This window comes from Colletes gigas, unplaced genomic scaffold (genome assembly GCF_013123115.1).
Source record: "Colletes gigas isolate AHSC1104 unplaced genomic scaffold, ASM1312311v1 Colletes_gigas_Sc00035, whole genome shotgun sequence".
NCBI classification, from domain to species: domain Eukaryota; kingdom Metazoa; phylum Arthropoda; class Insecta; order Hymenoptera; family Colletidae; genus Colletes; species Colletes gigas.
In genome coordinates, this window is record NW_025106664.1 from 994,936 (window position 1) to 1,009,795 (window position 14,860).

The window sequence follows — 14,860 nt, forward strand, 5'->3', positions numbered from 1 at the left end:
TACCTATGTGTGTACATTCGTATTTATTTAAGCGGTTAATATGAGAATTTAAAATTCGCGCCAGGTCGAAGAGCTTGAGAAGTGTATGTAAAAATCGTAGATGGCATCTCCTAGAACAAAATTTGTGTGGACTAGCAGACGACGTGTTTGTACACAAGAAATAAGGTAAATTCTCTCAATTTTCCTTATGAAGATCATAAATGAACATGAATGAATTATTTATCGTCGGAGCTATAACAATTGCAATAAATTGTAATTAATTCGAAATTGTAACATTCCTCAAACACTCCATCATAAATATAACATTACTAGCTATTTACTCGGACGTTGTGTATGCTGTTTATCTTCCATGTACTGACTTGTGTGTAAACTTATCTTTTTAAACGAAAAACTGCGATGCTCGAATAAGATCCACTCTACTCCTGAAATAAATTAACAATTGCGTTGTTAATTATCATATCCGATGTATGGATATCCAGGTACCTATTATGACTTAAATGAAATGATTCCTTGTATAAGTAAAACGAGAAAAGAAAATAGGAAATGTCAACTTGCGCCTTGTCAAAGAGTTTAACAAAGGTTTTCTGTTGAATTGTTTATCGCACAAAAGAAATTTAATTACTTTGCATCTGTCGTACGGCGTACAAAAGTATGAGTTTCATAATAAATTATTTGCAGCCAAATGTCACGAACTTTGCGTTACCCATGACAGTACCTTTTGTTTGCTATAAATAGAAAAAGTAGGTTATCTCTAAAATCAATTCCGAAAATAGGGCAATTAACCGAATATGTTCGTTATTTTAAATAAGCAATTTTGAGGCAAGGACCTTACATACTACAGTTTCTGATATTTTTTGTTAAGTTTTTCTTTTTAACATGCTGAATTTACTCAGTACAGTACGTTTATTTCAACTTTATTGTAAAATATGATATAAATACATGTAAATTTCATTGTGATGAAACTAATTGCATTACATAATACATTAGGGATGAAATACAGCTTTATTATAGAACAGTGACTTCAGTTATCCATATAATGATAGCATGTATAATATTTAGTGTGTCTCTCTTTTAATGTTTCTTGATAGCATGTTATTTGTATTATCATGTTATTAATATGTAATTAATTTTTTATTACAGGTACATTATGAAATTTAAGGAAGTTGTTAAAGCTTTCAATTAATACTAAAATAAGGCATGATTATGATTTTAACATAGCCTTATTTAATATTGTTCCGAGCTATCTTATTTTGTGCATAAATGCCAAAATACTAGATAATATCACTATGGAGTTAAATAATGTTGGAAGCAACAAAAGCTCAATATATATGGCAATATCATTTAAAAAATTATGTTTGGCAACAGTGTCCTTACCTCTTGTTACTCTTTTAGTCTGTTTCGTTACAGCATATATCTTCCAACAAGATGACATTCACGAAACACATTGTAGGGTATGAATGCATATATATTTGATATCATAAATTCTTGTAAATAATAGAATTATGTTAACTATACTAAAAATGAATGTTTTTAATCCAGGTTTACAATGTACTTCCATCAATCTCAGCCATTACTGGCATATCTCCTCAAAGATATTTGTGGCGTATATGTATAGCATTACATATTGGTCCTCGTCTAATTATAGCCAATGTTTATCGTTCATATTATCATAATATACTGAAAGCAGTCGAGGATGTACCTTTGAGAATTATGGGATGTAGACTTTTAAATTTATGTTATTGGTTGAATATCGCAGAAGTAGCAGCCTTATGTGGCGTTACATATATCTCCAACAGGGAAAATTATTGTAAGTAACATTATGAAAGAAAGAGCAGTTTACTACTTAATATAGGACGAAACAATAGATATTTATTATGGGCGGTACTGATAAGTGATGCTATATAATTAAATGTACATATTAATTCAGTACAACTGATTAATATTGTATTAGTTAACAAATTCACATACTTCCTTGTGTATGTACATACTAAAATACATTTGTGTTGCAATGAATTTTAATTGTCAATGTCTATTATATATTTACTACTAACAAATAATTTTATGAACATTTCAAATACAAGTATATCACCTATTACAATGTCTTGCAAAATAGATTTATTAATGAATCTATTTTTGTTTTTTTTAGCGGTGCATGAAAAAATTTTCATTGCCTTCATGATTAGCTCTCTTACATATATGCTAACAGCAGTAAGGCTTGGTCGCCTTGTGACGCCAAATGCACAAAGTCTTCAATACAAACAGGCACTTTTTGTAACAAGTCTTATTAGTACTATTGGACTTATAATTTTCTTCCTAAAACACAGATTACTGTGCCACGATCTAGGTAAGGAACCAATTATATTTGTAATTTGAATTTAATGAAAATATGCACTAACACATTACATGAAATCGTGAAAAGTAAATATACATGTTGTTCCTGAAATAAGTGGTCAAACTTTAACAGTTATAAATACTTTTTCTTGTTCACAACAGATTGTAAAAATATTTTACAAAAAAAAAAATAATAAAAATGATTTTCTTCTGTATAAATGCATATCTCGCATTAACATTTCATAGATGCTTGGAGACATTGAAGGATTTACTTTTAATAGGTAGAAAATGATAACGATAGTTATAACTTGAAAAAACATTTCCAGAACCATTTTATGGCATAGAATATAATAGAATATGTTCCTAAAATTTAACCACATATTTCAAAAATACCCTATTCATAAAATACATATCAGAAAAATCATTTCTAAAACTCATTCACTTTTGTTTAAATATGTATGAGATATTAAACAAGTAACAGTCATCAGTAAATAGCACACTTGAATTTAGATTAGATTTATAATTGACCCTCCGACGGTCGTGTTTTTTATCGTAAAACAAGCACCTTTTTTCGTACTCCATACACGCGGTGTTGATATTATGAAATTTTAACTTTTGGGGCAAATAAATAGAATAAACTACAAACGAGGAATAGGAAAAAGTTTGAAGTCGATCCGACCATGGGGGAAAAAGTTTTTGGCGAAAAACTAAGTCGTGTACTCGGCGCACGGGCGCACCCGCCGGAGGGTTAATGTGGCTAAATATAAAACTTAATGCAATGTTTTTTCTAACAGCATTTAGTTGGTTTTCCTTATGCGAGTATGTGATTGCCTCTGCAAACATGGGTTTTCATGTTACTGTAGTTCTAGACTTTCCCAAAGAGCATCTGGTTGTTGGGAATGGTATATCTGCCTTAAAGGTGGAATAACTCGTCGTATTTTATATTCATTATCTTATTATTGTAATCAAAGTGCCTACTGCCACTGTCTGGAAGTGCTATTGCCAAAAAATAAAACGAAATTATATATTATATAAAGCTGGGTATCCGCTGGCATATACTGGAGAGCATTTTTTTACTAAACATGTCTGTACTAAACGAAGCTAAGAGGGTTTATAAATAGTTGTTGCCATACATTTTATGAATTCCGTGATTTTGGCGATACTTTTAATGTCATAACGTAATATGAAACGTAAAATAAATCTGCAACCGTCATATTTGAATATCGTTTTTCTCGAGAAAGAAAAAAGAGAGAGAGAAATATCACACAACTAATTCATGATGTGATGTCAGAGCTAATAAGTGATTATAAACTCCCAAAAGTTTCGTTGTACGTTTGGTAATTTAGATTTTATTTCATAAAACTTGGTTTATTGTAAACAATTCTTGAAATTTTAATGCCCATGCAAAAATGCTTAAAAGAGTATTTGTTACAATATATTTACCGCATTACTGAATATTAATATTTGGGTAATATTTGTATGCACGTAATATTTATTGTATATAAATGTTTTCGCTGAAATATTTAAGTGTTCGTAAGAATTCAAAAATATGTCGTACATACTGAGTGGATACACAGTTGAATACACAACATTTCTCGAATTAATTTACACGTTTAATTCAACACAGTAATACTAGTTTGAACCAATGCTTTATGTTAGGTAACACATACTTACAATAAGTTTTATCTTAATCTCTTGCATTTAATTGATAATTTTTAATTGAAAGTATATGTAAATATCTTCCAATTATTTACAATATACGTATAAAGGCACAATTGAAAGGAAAAAGTAACAAATCTAGCGCTTCCAAAGTATGGCACTGGTATCTTCCCAGGCAATGAAATCTTTAATGGCCTTTTAGGTAGTGGTAAACTCGTAATGGTACTAGACAACTATGTATCCTACATACAAACAATATTAAATATTATAAAGTCCAAACTAATGGGATTTCATATTTAGTTTCTATGTAAAGCTTATTTTAAAGAGTAAGAAGGAGTAATAACGCGAACGAAAAATTGCTATATGAGCTGTCTTATTGACAATTTTAAACCTGCTTATTTAGAGGATTTTTGCAAAGTGAGAATTCTAGTCGATAATTAATTCTAGTCGTCATGTTTCTGATCTGTATTAAACCATTATTACGTTGTCATGTCATGAAGTTTGATGCATTGTTAGCATGTAGGATGCATTTACGTTAACGTGATTTTCGTCTTTAATGAGGGTGCGTTCATAAAGTAAGTGTACGCAATTTTAATTTAAGGTACAATAGAATTATTGTACACGATTGTACAGTTGTATATCATCAATATATTTTATTGTGCATAAGTATACATGGGTTGTACATTATGTAAAATATAATACAACCAAAACGGAACCGGTCATTTGATGATATTTATGTAAAATTGTTCATTGCGTTATTATGTTATAAATGTAAGCATTAATATTTTTGCTTATGGTTAGCATACAGACTTTAAGTACAACATGGTAATTAATAAATAATTGGCATATAAATAATTAGGATTTTAATAGAGAATGACATATAAACAGAAAGTAAAATCAATAATTATCTTATATAATGTATTCCTGACCAAAGCTTGAATAACGTCCAAAATTATGGAACAAATTTATGAAATTAATTCGAATAACTGTTTTTACCAAATTTTATAACCGAGAACCATATTGTCCCTTTTAATACCTTTACAAGGTATTTGCAGTAACATTTTACAGAGAACATTAAATGAAACAATGTTTGTGATAAAACACATTGCTGTAGGTTTCGAAATCTGTTTTATAAATTCGTATGAATATGTGTCATACTTTACGAGACTAAGCGAATACATCGCTTATTGCTATAAATGCTATATTACAGAGTCATGCTCCTTACATATTTATTTCGAATGCAAATAGTAAAAAGATAGATTTCATGTAACATTTACTTAAGGGTGTCCTTATTGCACTTTCTCACATACAAATATTTATTATGCAGTATATTTTTATGTCTGAGCCAATATTTATAAGTTTATGGTAAATTATTGGGTAACAATCTTTCTTTTTTAAATATACAGGGTGTTCGGCCACCTCTAGGAAAAATTTTAATGGGGGATTCTAGAGGCCAAAATAAGACGAAAATCAAGAATATCCATTTGTTGATGGAGGCTTTGTTAAAAAATTATTAACGTTTAAAGTTCCGCCCGTACTGAATTTTTTTCTCGAAAATGCGTAGGATTTTGGGGGTATGTGTAATGACTAAAAATGATTGTAATTGACCCCCTCAATCGAAAATAATTTTTCCAGAACGATTTGAAATTTTTCTTTTTCGCCGAAAAATTTAGGCATATTCTCGAATTTTTTTCTTGAAAATTCGTAGGATTTCGGGGGTATGTGTAATGACCAAAAATGATTACAATTGACTCCTGTAACCGAAAATAATTTTTTTAGAGCGATTTGAAAAATTTTTTTCGTCGAAAAATTTCACACCTTCTCGAATTTTTTTCTAGAAAGTACGTAGGATTTCGAAGGTACGTCTATTCACCAAAAATGATTGTAATTGACCCCCGCAACCGAAAATAATTTTTCCAGAACGATTTGAAATTTTTGAATTTAATTGTTAATAACTTTTTAACGAAGCCTCCATCAACAAATTTGTATTCTTGGTTTTCGTCTTATTTTGGCCTCTAGAATCCCTCATTAAAATTTTTCCCAGGGGTGGCCGAACACCCTGTATAACATTATTTTTTAATTATGAACAACTCACTTTAATAAATAAAACTTACTTACCAAAGTGAGTATATGAAATTAAATCACTTAAATTACATATCATAACGCGATTGTTTTTATTTGTTTTTTAATCATAATAGAGAAACAATTGTAGATCGTCACAGCTAGTTTCGCGATACAATTATCAGATAAAATTTGTGCCAAGTGATGTATTAAAGATACTTTGCGTGTATTTATTTTGCTGGCATCGAATCCGCGATGTTATGTAGATTAAAATTTATGTACAAAATATCTTTAATAAATCATTTATAATGTAATCATTTCAATCGCTTATATGTAATCAATTAATAATATTTTTTCTTTAATTGTCCAACAAAAATCATATAAATTCGTATAATTGCAATCTGTTTATCGATAGATATAGGTGATACATAGTATCGATTCTGAAGGTACTATAAAAGTGAAACGATCGTAAACTATTTTTCTTTTTAAACAATTTACGAAAATGATTCATTGTACAGTTATATTTTACAGCTCGCGAATAATTACAAGCTAGTTGTAGATTTAGAGAGTATCGTCACTCACTATGGTTCATTTCGATATCTAATTTTATAGCGGGCTCGTACTTACCTCGTAACATTATTAACTCGATATTTCGACGAGGCTGCAATCGACTCGAGAGACAAAGAAATCTGATACGGTTTATGTAAAATGTCACATCGGTGCCAGAATATAATGTGTTGATGAAGTGCAAGTTAGGGCAACCTTGACATGTGTCAGAATCTTTATTTAATTGATGTCAGCCACTTGGCACGATGACTCTGTCATGAATTAGGCTGAACGTCTCCTGTGGCTTAAACAGAGGTTCATTATATAAAGTAGTTCAAAGTGGGTTCTGGAGCAGAGTGATACTTCACTATAGTTAACAACAATTATCTATTAAATGTATCGAGCAAAAAATATCAATAACCACTTTGTTCCACATTGCTCCTATTTGCAATTGTATATATAGCGGGTGCACATATAGTTAAAAAAAAAACGTAGGCGAAGAACTTTATATCGTAAATAATACCGAGTCATTCGAAATTAAGGAAGATTTAAATAGGTAGCGAATGATAACGGGACTCGATAATAAGTTTTGCAATTGTAATTAAACGTCAATTTTTCTCGTTGCATGCATGCACACGCATTAGCATTTTTTAGGAGAGCTTTTCGTAATAGCGTATTCACGATTTACCCCCTTTTAAAGATCAAATTTCAAAATTATACCACAAGGACGTTCTAACGCACTGTAAAGATTCGTTCACACCCTCAGAGTGATTAAAGGAAAATTATTAACATCGAGAAAAAACGTTAAACTAAAAAAAAAATGTACCGATAGTGATATTTGCTAGATCTTTATTCCCAATTGTATTATCGCTACTATTTTTCTAGAATAGTAATATTTGGTTGTGAGCTAATATTTTACGTAATGTTATTATCTACGTATATAAAGTATATTTTCTCTTATTTTGTAAACGGTATAGAAATTTTGCGTGTCAGATTGAGCTTCGTAGAGTCGGTATTAAGCGTTTATACTAGGGAGCTGGAGATTGCCTCTGGATGGAGATCAGAATTTAAGAAAAAAATATTATTAAATATTAAAATTTCGTGTTATACAAATCGATGATCGACAGCGTCGGTATAATGAAAATGCATTTTATGGACGAATAAAAAAAAAATGAATTTCTCTTTCGTCGTGAACGTCACTCAGGAGCAATCTTTATAGCTCTGTGCAGTATTTTCTGTATAGTTCGAACCTGAATTCTTCAGCAATAATGACGACGGTAATGAGAAACATATCGACTCGATAGGTACTTTGAAATTTTCGTTTCTACAGGGAATCTTGTCAACGACATAACGCGTCGTCGCTTGAATAAAGCGCGCTGTGTGTATTATGGCGAAGAATTAGAAAAATGCTTCGGTTCGCTCTTCGCCGCGACGAAGAATTCGAAAAGAAATTTTTACACGGATATTCTTGCTACCGGCTCGCGGACATTATTCCGCGGCGCATATTTTCCAACATAATTTTGCTACCGAAACACTTTTTCTGATTTACAATACGTCTCGAACGAACGGACGAACCGTCGTGCCCCCGTGAACGGAACAACAATTTCAACAATTCTGTGATAATCAGCACAAATAGCTGTTTTACTTTATTACCTTTACGTTTGTACAGTAGCTTAAAAAAACTATACTCATCGTCTTTATAGCCTATCTAATTAAGAAATAGCGCTAGTTTTTTTTATTTTCTAAGTTATTTAATTGTCGGGGTCAATAATTTTAGACGATGTTTACGTTTATTTGGAGATCCGTTACAAGTATTATCACAGAATTCGTTTCTGTCTGGACACTTCCTGTCGATGAACGGTCGATGTTTGAACAGTTTTGTGTCTCGCTACGATTACGCCAAAATTATAACGCGAGGATAGTAAATAATTTATAAGGTCTAATCGAATAAATATCGCGGTAATTCCCGGTTTCAAGTGATATTCCTTGCATCGGTCCGAGTAATCAAATCGTTCTCATCGCATTTTATGTTTACGCTGGATCATATTTTATTCATATACGACTATTAACATTTTTATGGTGTTATGAAACGTTTCTAAATTTCTAGAAATTTTAGTTTTACGTGAACGACGATTCAGATTTTGCCACTTGAAGATAGGAATTACTGTATTTCGTCCCGATCTGTAACTCAACATTGTAAATTATTATATATAGAGTGTTTCAAAATACGTATTACAATTGAAACGCAGACGATTTCTCTGGCAGGAATAAATCGAAAATGTAAAATAACATTTATCGGTGTTTAGACTATATAAAATACGCACACAAAGCAAAACTTTCCCCGATTTGTCAATATTTCAATGGCTTGTCAATTAACGAAATAAAAAAACAAAAGCTTCGTATATTTAGTTACGTTTTCTCGTACAACAGCTTATTTTGTCACAAAGTCGATGCCAAAAAGTTTCTCCAGTCTATTCCCCAAATCGATTGTCCCAAAAACGAAGACTCGTAGGGGAATATTTGACTTCGTCCATAGAAACAAAACAAGCAGTGGCTTTGTAAACGGTGATGAATTTCTACGTACAATTGTGTCCATTGCGTTTCGACTATCGTGGTTCTCATACATTCTAATACGATATAAATAAATAAATTTTGTTTTATTTATATGGACGTCTTCGAACACGGTGATTGAAAAGTCAACAGGAACGGAGAAAAGTTTGATTTCATATTCTCGATTTATTGTTTTCGACGGAAATCACCACCTATTGTGTTGTACCATGTATTTTGTAACACCCTGTACAGCGTCGAAGGTGAAGCATAAATAAATTAATAATGGGGCGTAGATAAATTGCGTCTGATGTCTTCGTTATAACTTATTTAAAAATGTAAAAAATTCTAGAATTAATTGCACAGAATCTACATTTACACGTTACGTAATTATGATTAACTTGAAGAAAGAGTCACGGTGTGTGTACATCGTACACCGAATTACAGGCGATCTGTAAATTTCTAGCGCTTCACGTGCATGTTTGATCTTCTCTTCTTGTACGCACGATCAATTAGAGCGAAAGTGATCGAGCATCAAGCCTGATTAAAACTTCGGCATGGTTGCCGAAGGTAATTGAACTCCGTTGACCTTAATACAGAGAAGGAATGAGCAAACGGAACGGGAACGTGCGACAATGACAGAGAAACATCTGAGTATGTAAATGACCAAAATAGAAGGTTGATCGAATCTCGATGACACGTTACCGTTTCTTTTTCTTCTCTGTTATACGTAATGTTTCGTTGCTGCGTGGAACAAGTTGCTGGCGACATAATGTACGTTATCTGTAATCGGCTTAAGCAACGTGTCCTGCACTGTAATCGGAATGTTCTTTAGCGGGAGTGAAGTGTGAAATTGCGTTGATCTGTTAAAAGGCGAAAAACGTTTCATGATGGGTTTTGCCTTGTACATGTAAAGAATGATTAATAAATAAAGCGTAATGTGCATGAACACTCATCGTCGAAACACTTCATTCATACCGTTATAGAGTTATTTTTTATAATCCACTACCAGATATATGTTTTAGTTCTCGTCAAATTATAGTTTTAAACACTATTAATACTACCATCTTTGAGACAATAGACAACATATACCTGTTCACCCGACACACCCGCCTTTAGCAATTTCGGATATTTTTATTCGTCGATCTTGTAAAACAATATTGTGCGCATTATTCACAATTTCTACCGTCGTTGCAGTTTTTTGACGACCACTATACGTGTCAAATTGCAAGCTGCCACGATCACTTAAATTCTGCTGTCAATTTTTGTACTGCAGTATTTGTATGAAATTTCTATCGATATTCAGTCTTAACGAAACATTTTATCTTGGCGCGATGATCAATGTTATTTGCTTTACGGTAGGAAGTGAGATAGATTTTTGAAAATTAATCTTATTGTGTCAAGATACGTAAACAAAACTTAAACAGTATCATCGTCAGTGTACAATGTCTAGAGGTGGGATTCTTGCATCTACAAAATGTCGAACTCTTTTCGCGATTTTTTTTAGTTCTTTCCCACCCTTTTGAGTTCTCTTGCCTCCACTATTGTCAGGTAGATATTTCGAATCCTTTAGAACCCATTTAAGCATCTACCTGCTCTCAGAGAATCTCAAGATTCTCAGATTCGCGGAGGACAGACCTTTGAAACGGAAAGTTAATCGTAACAGTACTCGTACTGTAGCATTTTGTAACACTACTCGTGTACAAAAATAAACTATCTTTATATACAGACCAAAATAGCATTAAAACAGCTCAGGAACGGTTTTGCTCTTAACTACAACAGAAGTGATTTATTTATCTAATAATTATAAAAGCAGAATATTCGATAGCGATTTATTAACGAAAATTAACTTCATTTCGACGAAATGTTAACGTAATAATAAATAGTTTTAGCGAGCGATTCGTCGGGAAAAGAAATTTCAATGCTGGAGCGTGAAAGCAGCACAGAATCAATACCCCATCGCGTAACAATATAATATGAGCTTTTGAGAGCATCGTGAAATAGTAAAATGTTAATTTTCTGCGCAGAACAATTATTTTAATGAAAATCTTCAAAAATTTTCTTCCAAAACTTTGAACGATCGAATCATTTTTTCTAAACACTATTTGACAAACGAATGAAAGTAAATATTACTTACTGCGTTAATATCTTGGTCAAGTAAAGTTAAATTTCTCAATTTGTTCTTTCTTTCCCTAACATGTACGAAGGACAGCATTTATTATTGTAGAAAGCAATTTTTTTTAATAGTAGAAAAATCGTCGAATCCATTTTTAGCTTCTTTAGAGATATTCTATATCCATATATCCGTCCATTATTTTCTAAATACATTAGGATCATTAGATTTAATGTAAAACGTAATTTTGAATACATTTAATTAGGATTATTTTGATTACTTAGTAACAGAGCGAGTCACCGAAAGTTTTGAGCCGATTCGTTTCTTTAACTGATTCGAGGATACGCTTCTCATTATTTTCTGAGTTAACTGCGAAGGATCTTTCGCGAATATCGTACCTTCGTCGATACAACCAATCTTTTGATAAGTATCTAAAAATATAGTAGTTTCGTGTCACGTTTAATGGAACCAAAAATAATGTAAACGATGAAGGTAATTTTTGTTTACCAGGTAACACTTGATCGACGATACTAGTTTCGTTTTTCTCCGTTTCCTCCAATTTTTCGGTGTTCGTAGAAGCTTCTTCATTCGCGTCGTCCGTATCGTTGTGCCAACAAAATCTTTTCGGTTTCGTTTCGTCGAAATCGAGATCGGTGTTTACGGGAGCGGTGCCCATGCATTTACTACACCGCCAAACGATTCTAGGATCGTAGACGTCGATGTCAACGACTGGGGGCTGGTGACACAGAGGGTGGTAGACTTCTTGACAGTCTTGACACTCCAATAGAATCAGTGGTCCCAATTTTGCTCCGTTACAGATCTTCCATTCAACGAAGTAAGATTAGAATCGTATTCGCTGATTTCACGCGTAGAAAGGTCGAACGGAAATTAACGTTTTCATTATTTTGTTGTAATTAATTAGTCGCAGAAAAACCTTGCACAGAAGCAGATCTATCGATCCCTCGTCCGGTATAGATATCCTCGGAATGTCTCCTTTCTCGCTGTAATCCTCAACGTTTGCCTCGAATATTTTTATTGGATTGCATGTATTGTCTTTTGCATTATCCAAGAATATCAGATTCATGGATTTCTGAGAGGTATTTCCAGGCCTGCGCGAGACGGCGACGTCGAGCGTCTCTGATCCGTTGCTCGAGACCGTTTTCCCACGAATTTTGGTATTTTGCAGAAATTTCTTCGGCATGCTTGCCATTAAAATTTTGTCAAAACCGTACTTCCTCTCGATGAGCGCGTCCAACATTTTACGAAGTTTCTCCGTGCTATCCTCGTCCGTCGAACGTAACAGCGCTAGTGCGTTATAGAAATCTTCCTCGACGTCAGATACATCTTCCGTATCCTCGAACATGTTGCAGAAATTTCAAGCAATTTTTATCCATAAATTTCTTCCAAATTTTTTTTTTTTGAACGATCGCTTATCGCAGTTATTGACAGACACTTTCTGGAATAGAGTTTTGTAATCTTGATGCAACGTAAATTTTGTAGAAATAATTGACAATAATTCTACAGAAAGATTTACGAAATAATGGAACACGTGGGAACAAGAATAAGAAAAAACATAATTTTTGAGCTGAATACTGAATTTCTTATTGCATTTCGATAGATCGTATCTTATAAAACTCACTTCTCAGGGTGTAAATCCAATACATCTTTTTAACTTTTGTGTCTTTATCATCTATTGCTCAGTAATTAAAACCTTTTCTGCAAATTCTGCGCGAACGAAACTTCGATGCTCGGGAACAACGTTACAGCTTATAAAAATAGCAAACGCCCGACGAATTCAATTACACGAACGATAATATCGATAATAGAAACTCTGAATGAACGTTCGTTGTGAAATGTGTCGAAGAAAACTAGTCGTTATTTATCAACTCGAGCATCGACTCGCCCAGGCGATTGTATATCGATAGATTTGCATCGATGCACTATTGTTCTTCGGTCTGGTAATAAAACTACCGACCGTTTTACCGCGATTGCAGCGTAAATACGATTGATTAGTTACGAACGTTCCTAAAAAAAAAAAACCGAGAAAAGATGATTTGTAAGAGTAAACGAATAAAAATTTAAACCTGTCAACACCGTCGTTACTCGCTTGTCGTATTGAAAATTAATTTTAATGCTCGAACGCGCCTTCTAAACAAATATGTGTTTGTACTCGTTATATGCAACTGTCAAAACAAGCAGATATGTTTATAAAGAATTGAAAATGTCGTTAAAGTTATACAATCAACGTCTCTGTAAGAACATAACGTTATAAACGTTAATAATATTCTTGCAACAGCCTTGTCGGTTCCGTAGGTATTGACTTCTAATGCATCACGTGACTCGTTCTGCATAGGAGGGGATGCAATTCATGGTATGGTCGAAAAGGAAATGATTTCTCGCGAGGAAATAAGTTTGAATCGCGAAATGAAGTTTTCTCGTAAGGGGCATCATTTTGAGAAAATCGAAACGTTCATAAGTTCCGTAGTTTCGACGCGTATTTTTAGAATTATTTTCCTGGAGTATTTTTATTTATAAACAGTCAATGATGGAATTTTTGTACTTTCTATCGAGTTATTATCGATGTACAGTACAGACGAATATTGAATAGATTCTGTATGCTTGTTAAATTTTTATAATTGCTCTTTTAGTAAGAAAATTCTTCAGTTTCACATTTATTGACTAAATATTCTCATTAGAATTAAATATCTTGCCTTCTGTCCTGTTTAATCGATTGAAATAGTCGAACTTATTTAACGGCGAACATTTTTTCGAAATATCAGCCAGCCTTCACAACTTAGAATAACTACTCAATAATGATTATTAAAAACATGAACAGTTTTTAACATATTAAACTTTTTTTAATGAAAGTTTACGATAGAAAGTACAACCATTTCAATCATTGATTAACAGACAGTGTTTCATCCATCATTTTAACCAGTTACGTTTTTCGTGCTCTTAACGCGCAAAATGAAGATTAATGTGGAAAGAGGGGGGAGTAATCAATACATATGGAACACGGACAAAGTAGTCTACAAAATTATAATAGTTTTATTAACCCTTAAGTGGATTATTGGGGTTGCTGCGGCCCCTCTACAAGTTCAAAATAATAATTTCTTTTCATTTATTTGTTTATAGTCGCATCAACCGCTAAGGGTTATTAGCGACTCGGAGAATACATTGTTAGAGCTTGTTGTACAAATAATAATTGTTTAATACATATCCTAAGTAATCCTCCATTAGTTCATTGATTTTTAAGTGCTTTGAAGGAAAATTATTCAGTTGAGACTGAGAGTCCACTTAAGGGTTAAACTCCTGACAGGGTACAAATTTTTCAGATTTGCGACCTACAAAGTCACATAATAAACATTCGTCAACGTTATAAAATGTACACTAAAATAATTAAACGCGAGAAAGCGAGGTAATAAACTCTCCTCTGAAAATTGTACTTTGATTGGGATTTTTCAAGAGGAGGAAAACGTCGTGGTGCTCGTGAACAGTAGCGTAGACAACGGTAGGAGTTTTGGTGCGCAACGAGTGTCTCGTGGATTGGAAAAGAAGGCGTTCAATTATCGTGGACAGTGGTGGATTCTCACCCTGCAAGCA

General features: G+C 32.9%; 2 protein-coding genes across 2 annotated transcripts; one reads left to right on the plus strand and one right to left on the minus strand.

Moving 5' to 3' along the window:
• The first annotated feature begins 119 nt into the window (after positions 1–119).
• Positions 120–3,726, plus strand: LOC122402370 (post-GPI attachment to proteins factor 2-like). Its single transcript, XM_043405092.1, has 5 exons — positions 120–165; positions 1,141–1,451; positions 1,540–1,807; positions 2,147–2,344; positions 3,126–3,726. Exons 2-5 carry the CDS (start codon positions 1,287–1,289, stop codon positions 3,257–3,259), a joined length of 765 nt encoding a protein of 254 aa, XP_043261027.1. The 5' UTR covers positions 120–165; positions 1,141–1,286; the 3' UTR covers positions 3,260–3,726.
• Positions 3,727–11,533: 7,807 nt separating this feature from the next.
• Positions 11,534–12,620, minus strand: LOC122402344 (integrator complex subunit 12-like). The gene is made up of 3 exons (XM_043405049.1): positions 12,192–12,620; positions 11,765–12,077; positions 11,534–11,688 (listed from the first exon to the last, which is right to left on the minus strand). The coding sequence occupies exons 1-3, from the start codon at positions 12,618–12,620 to the stop codon at positions 11,534–11,536; spliced, it is 897 nt and encodes a 298-aa protein (XP_043260984.1).
• Positions 12,621–14,860: the final 2,240 nt, after the last annotated feature.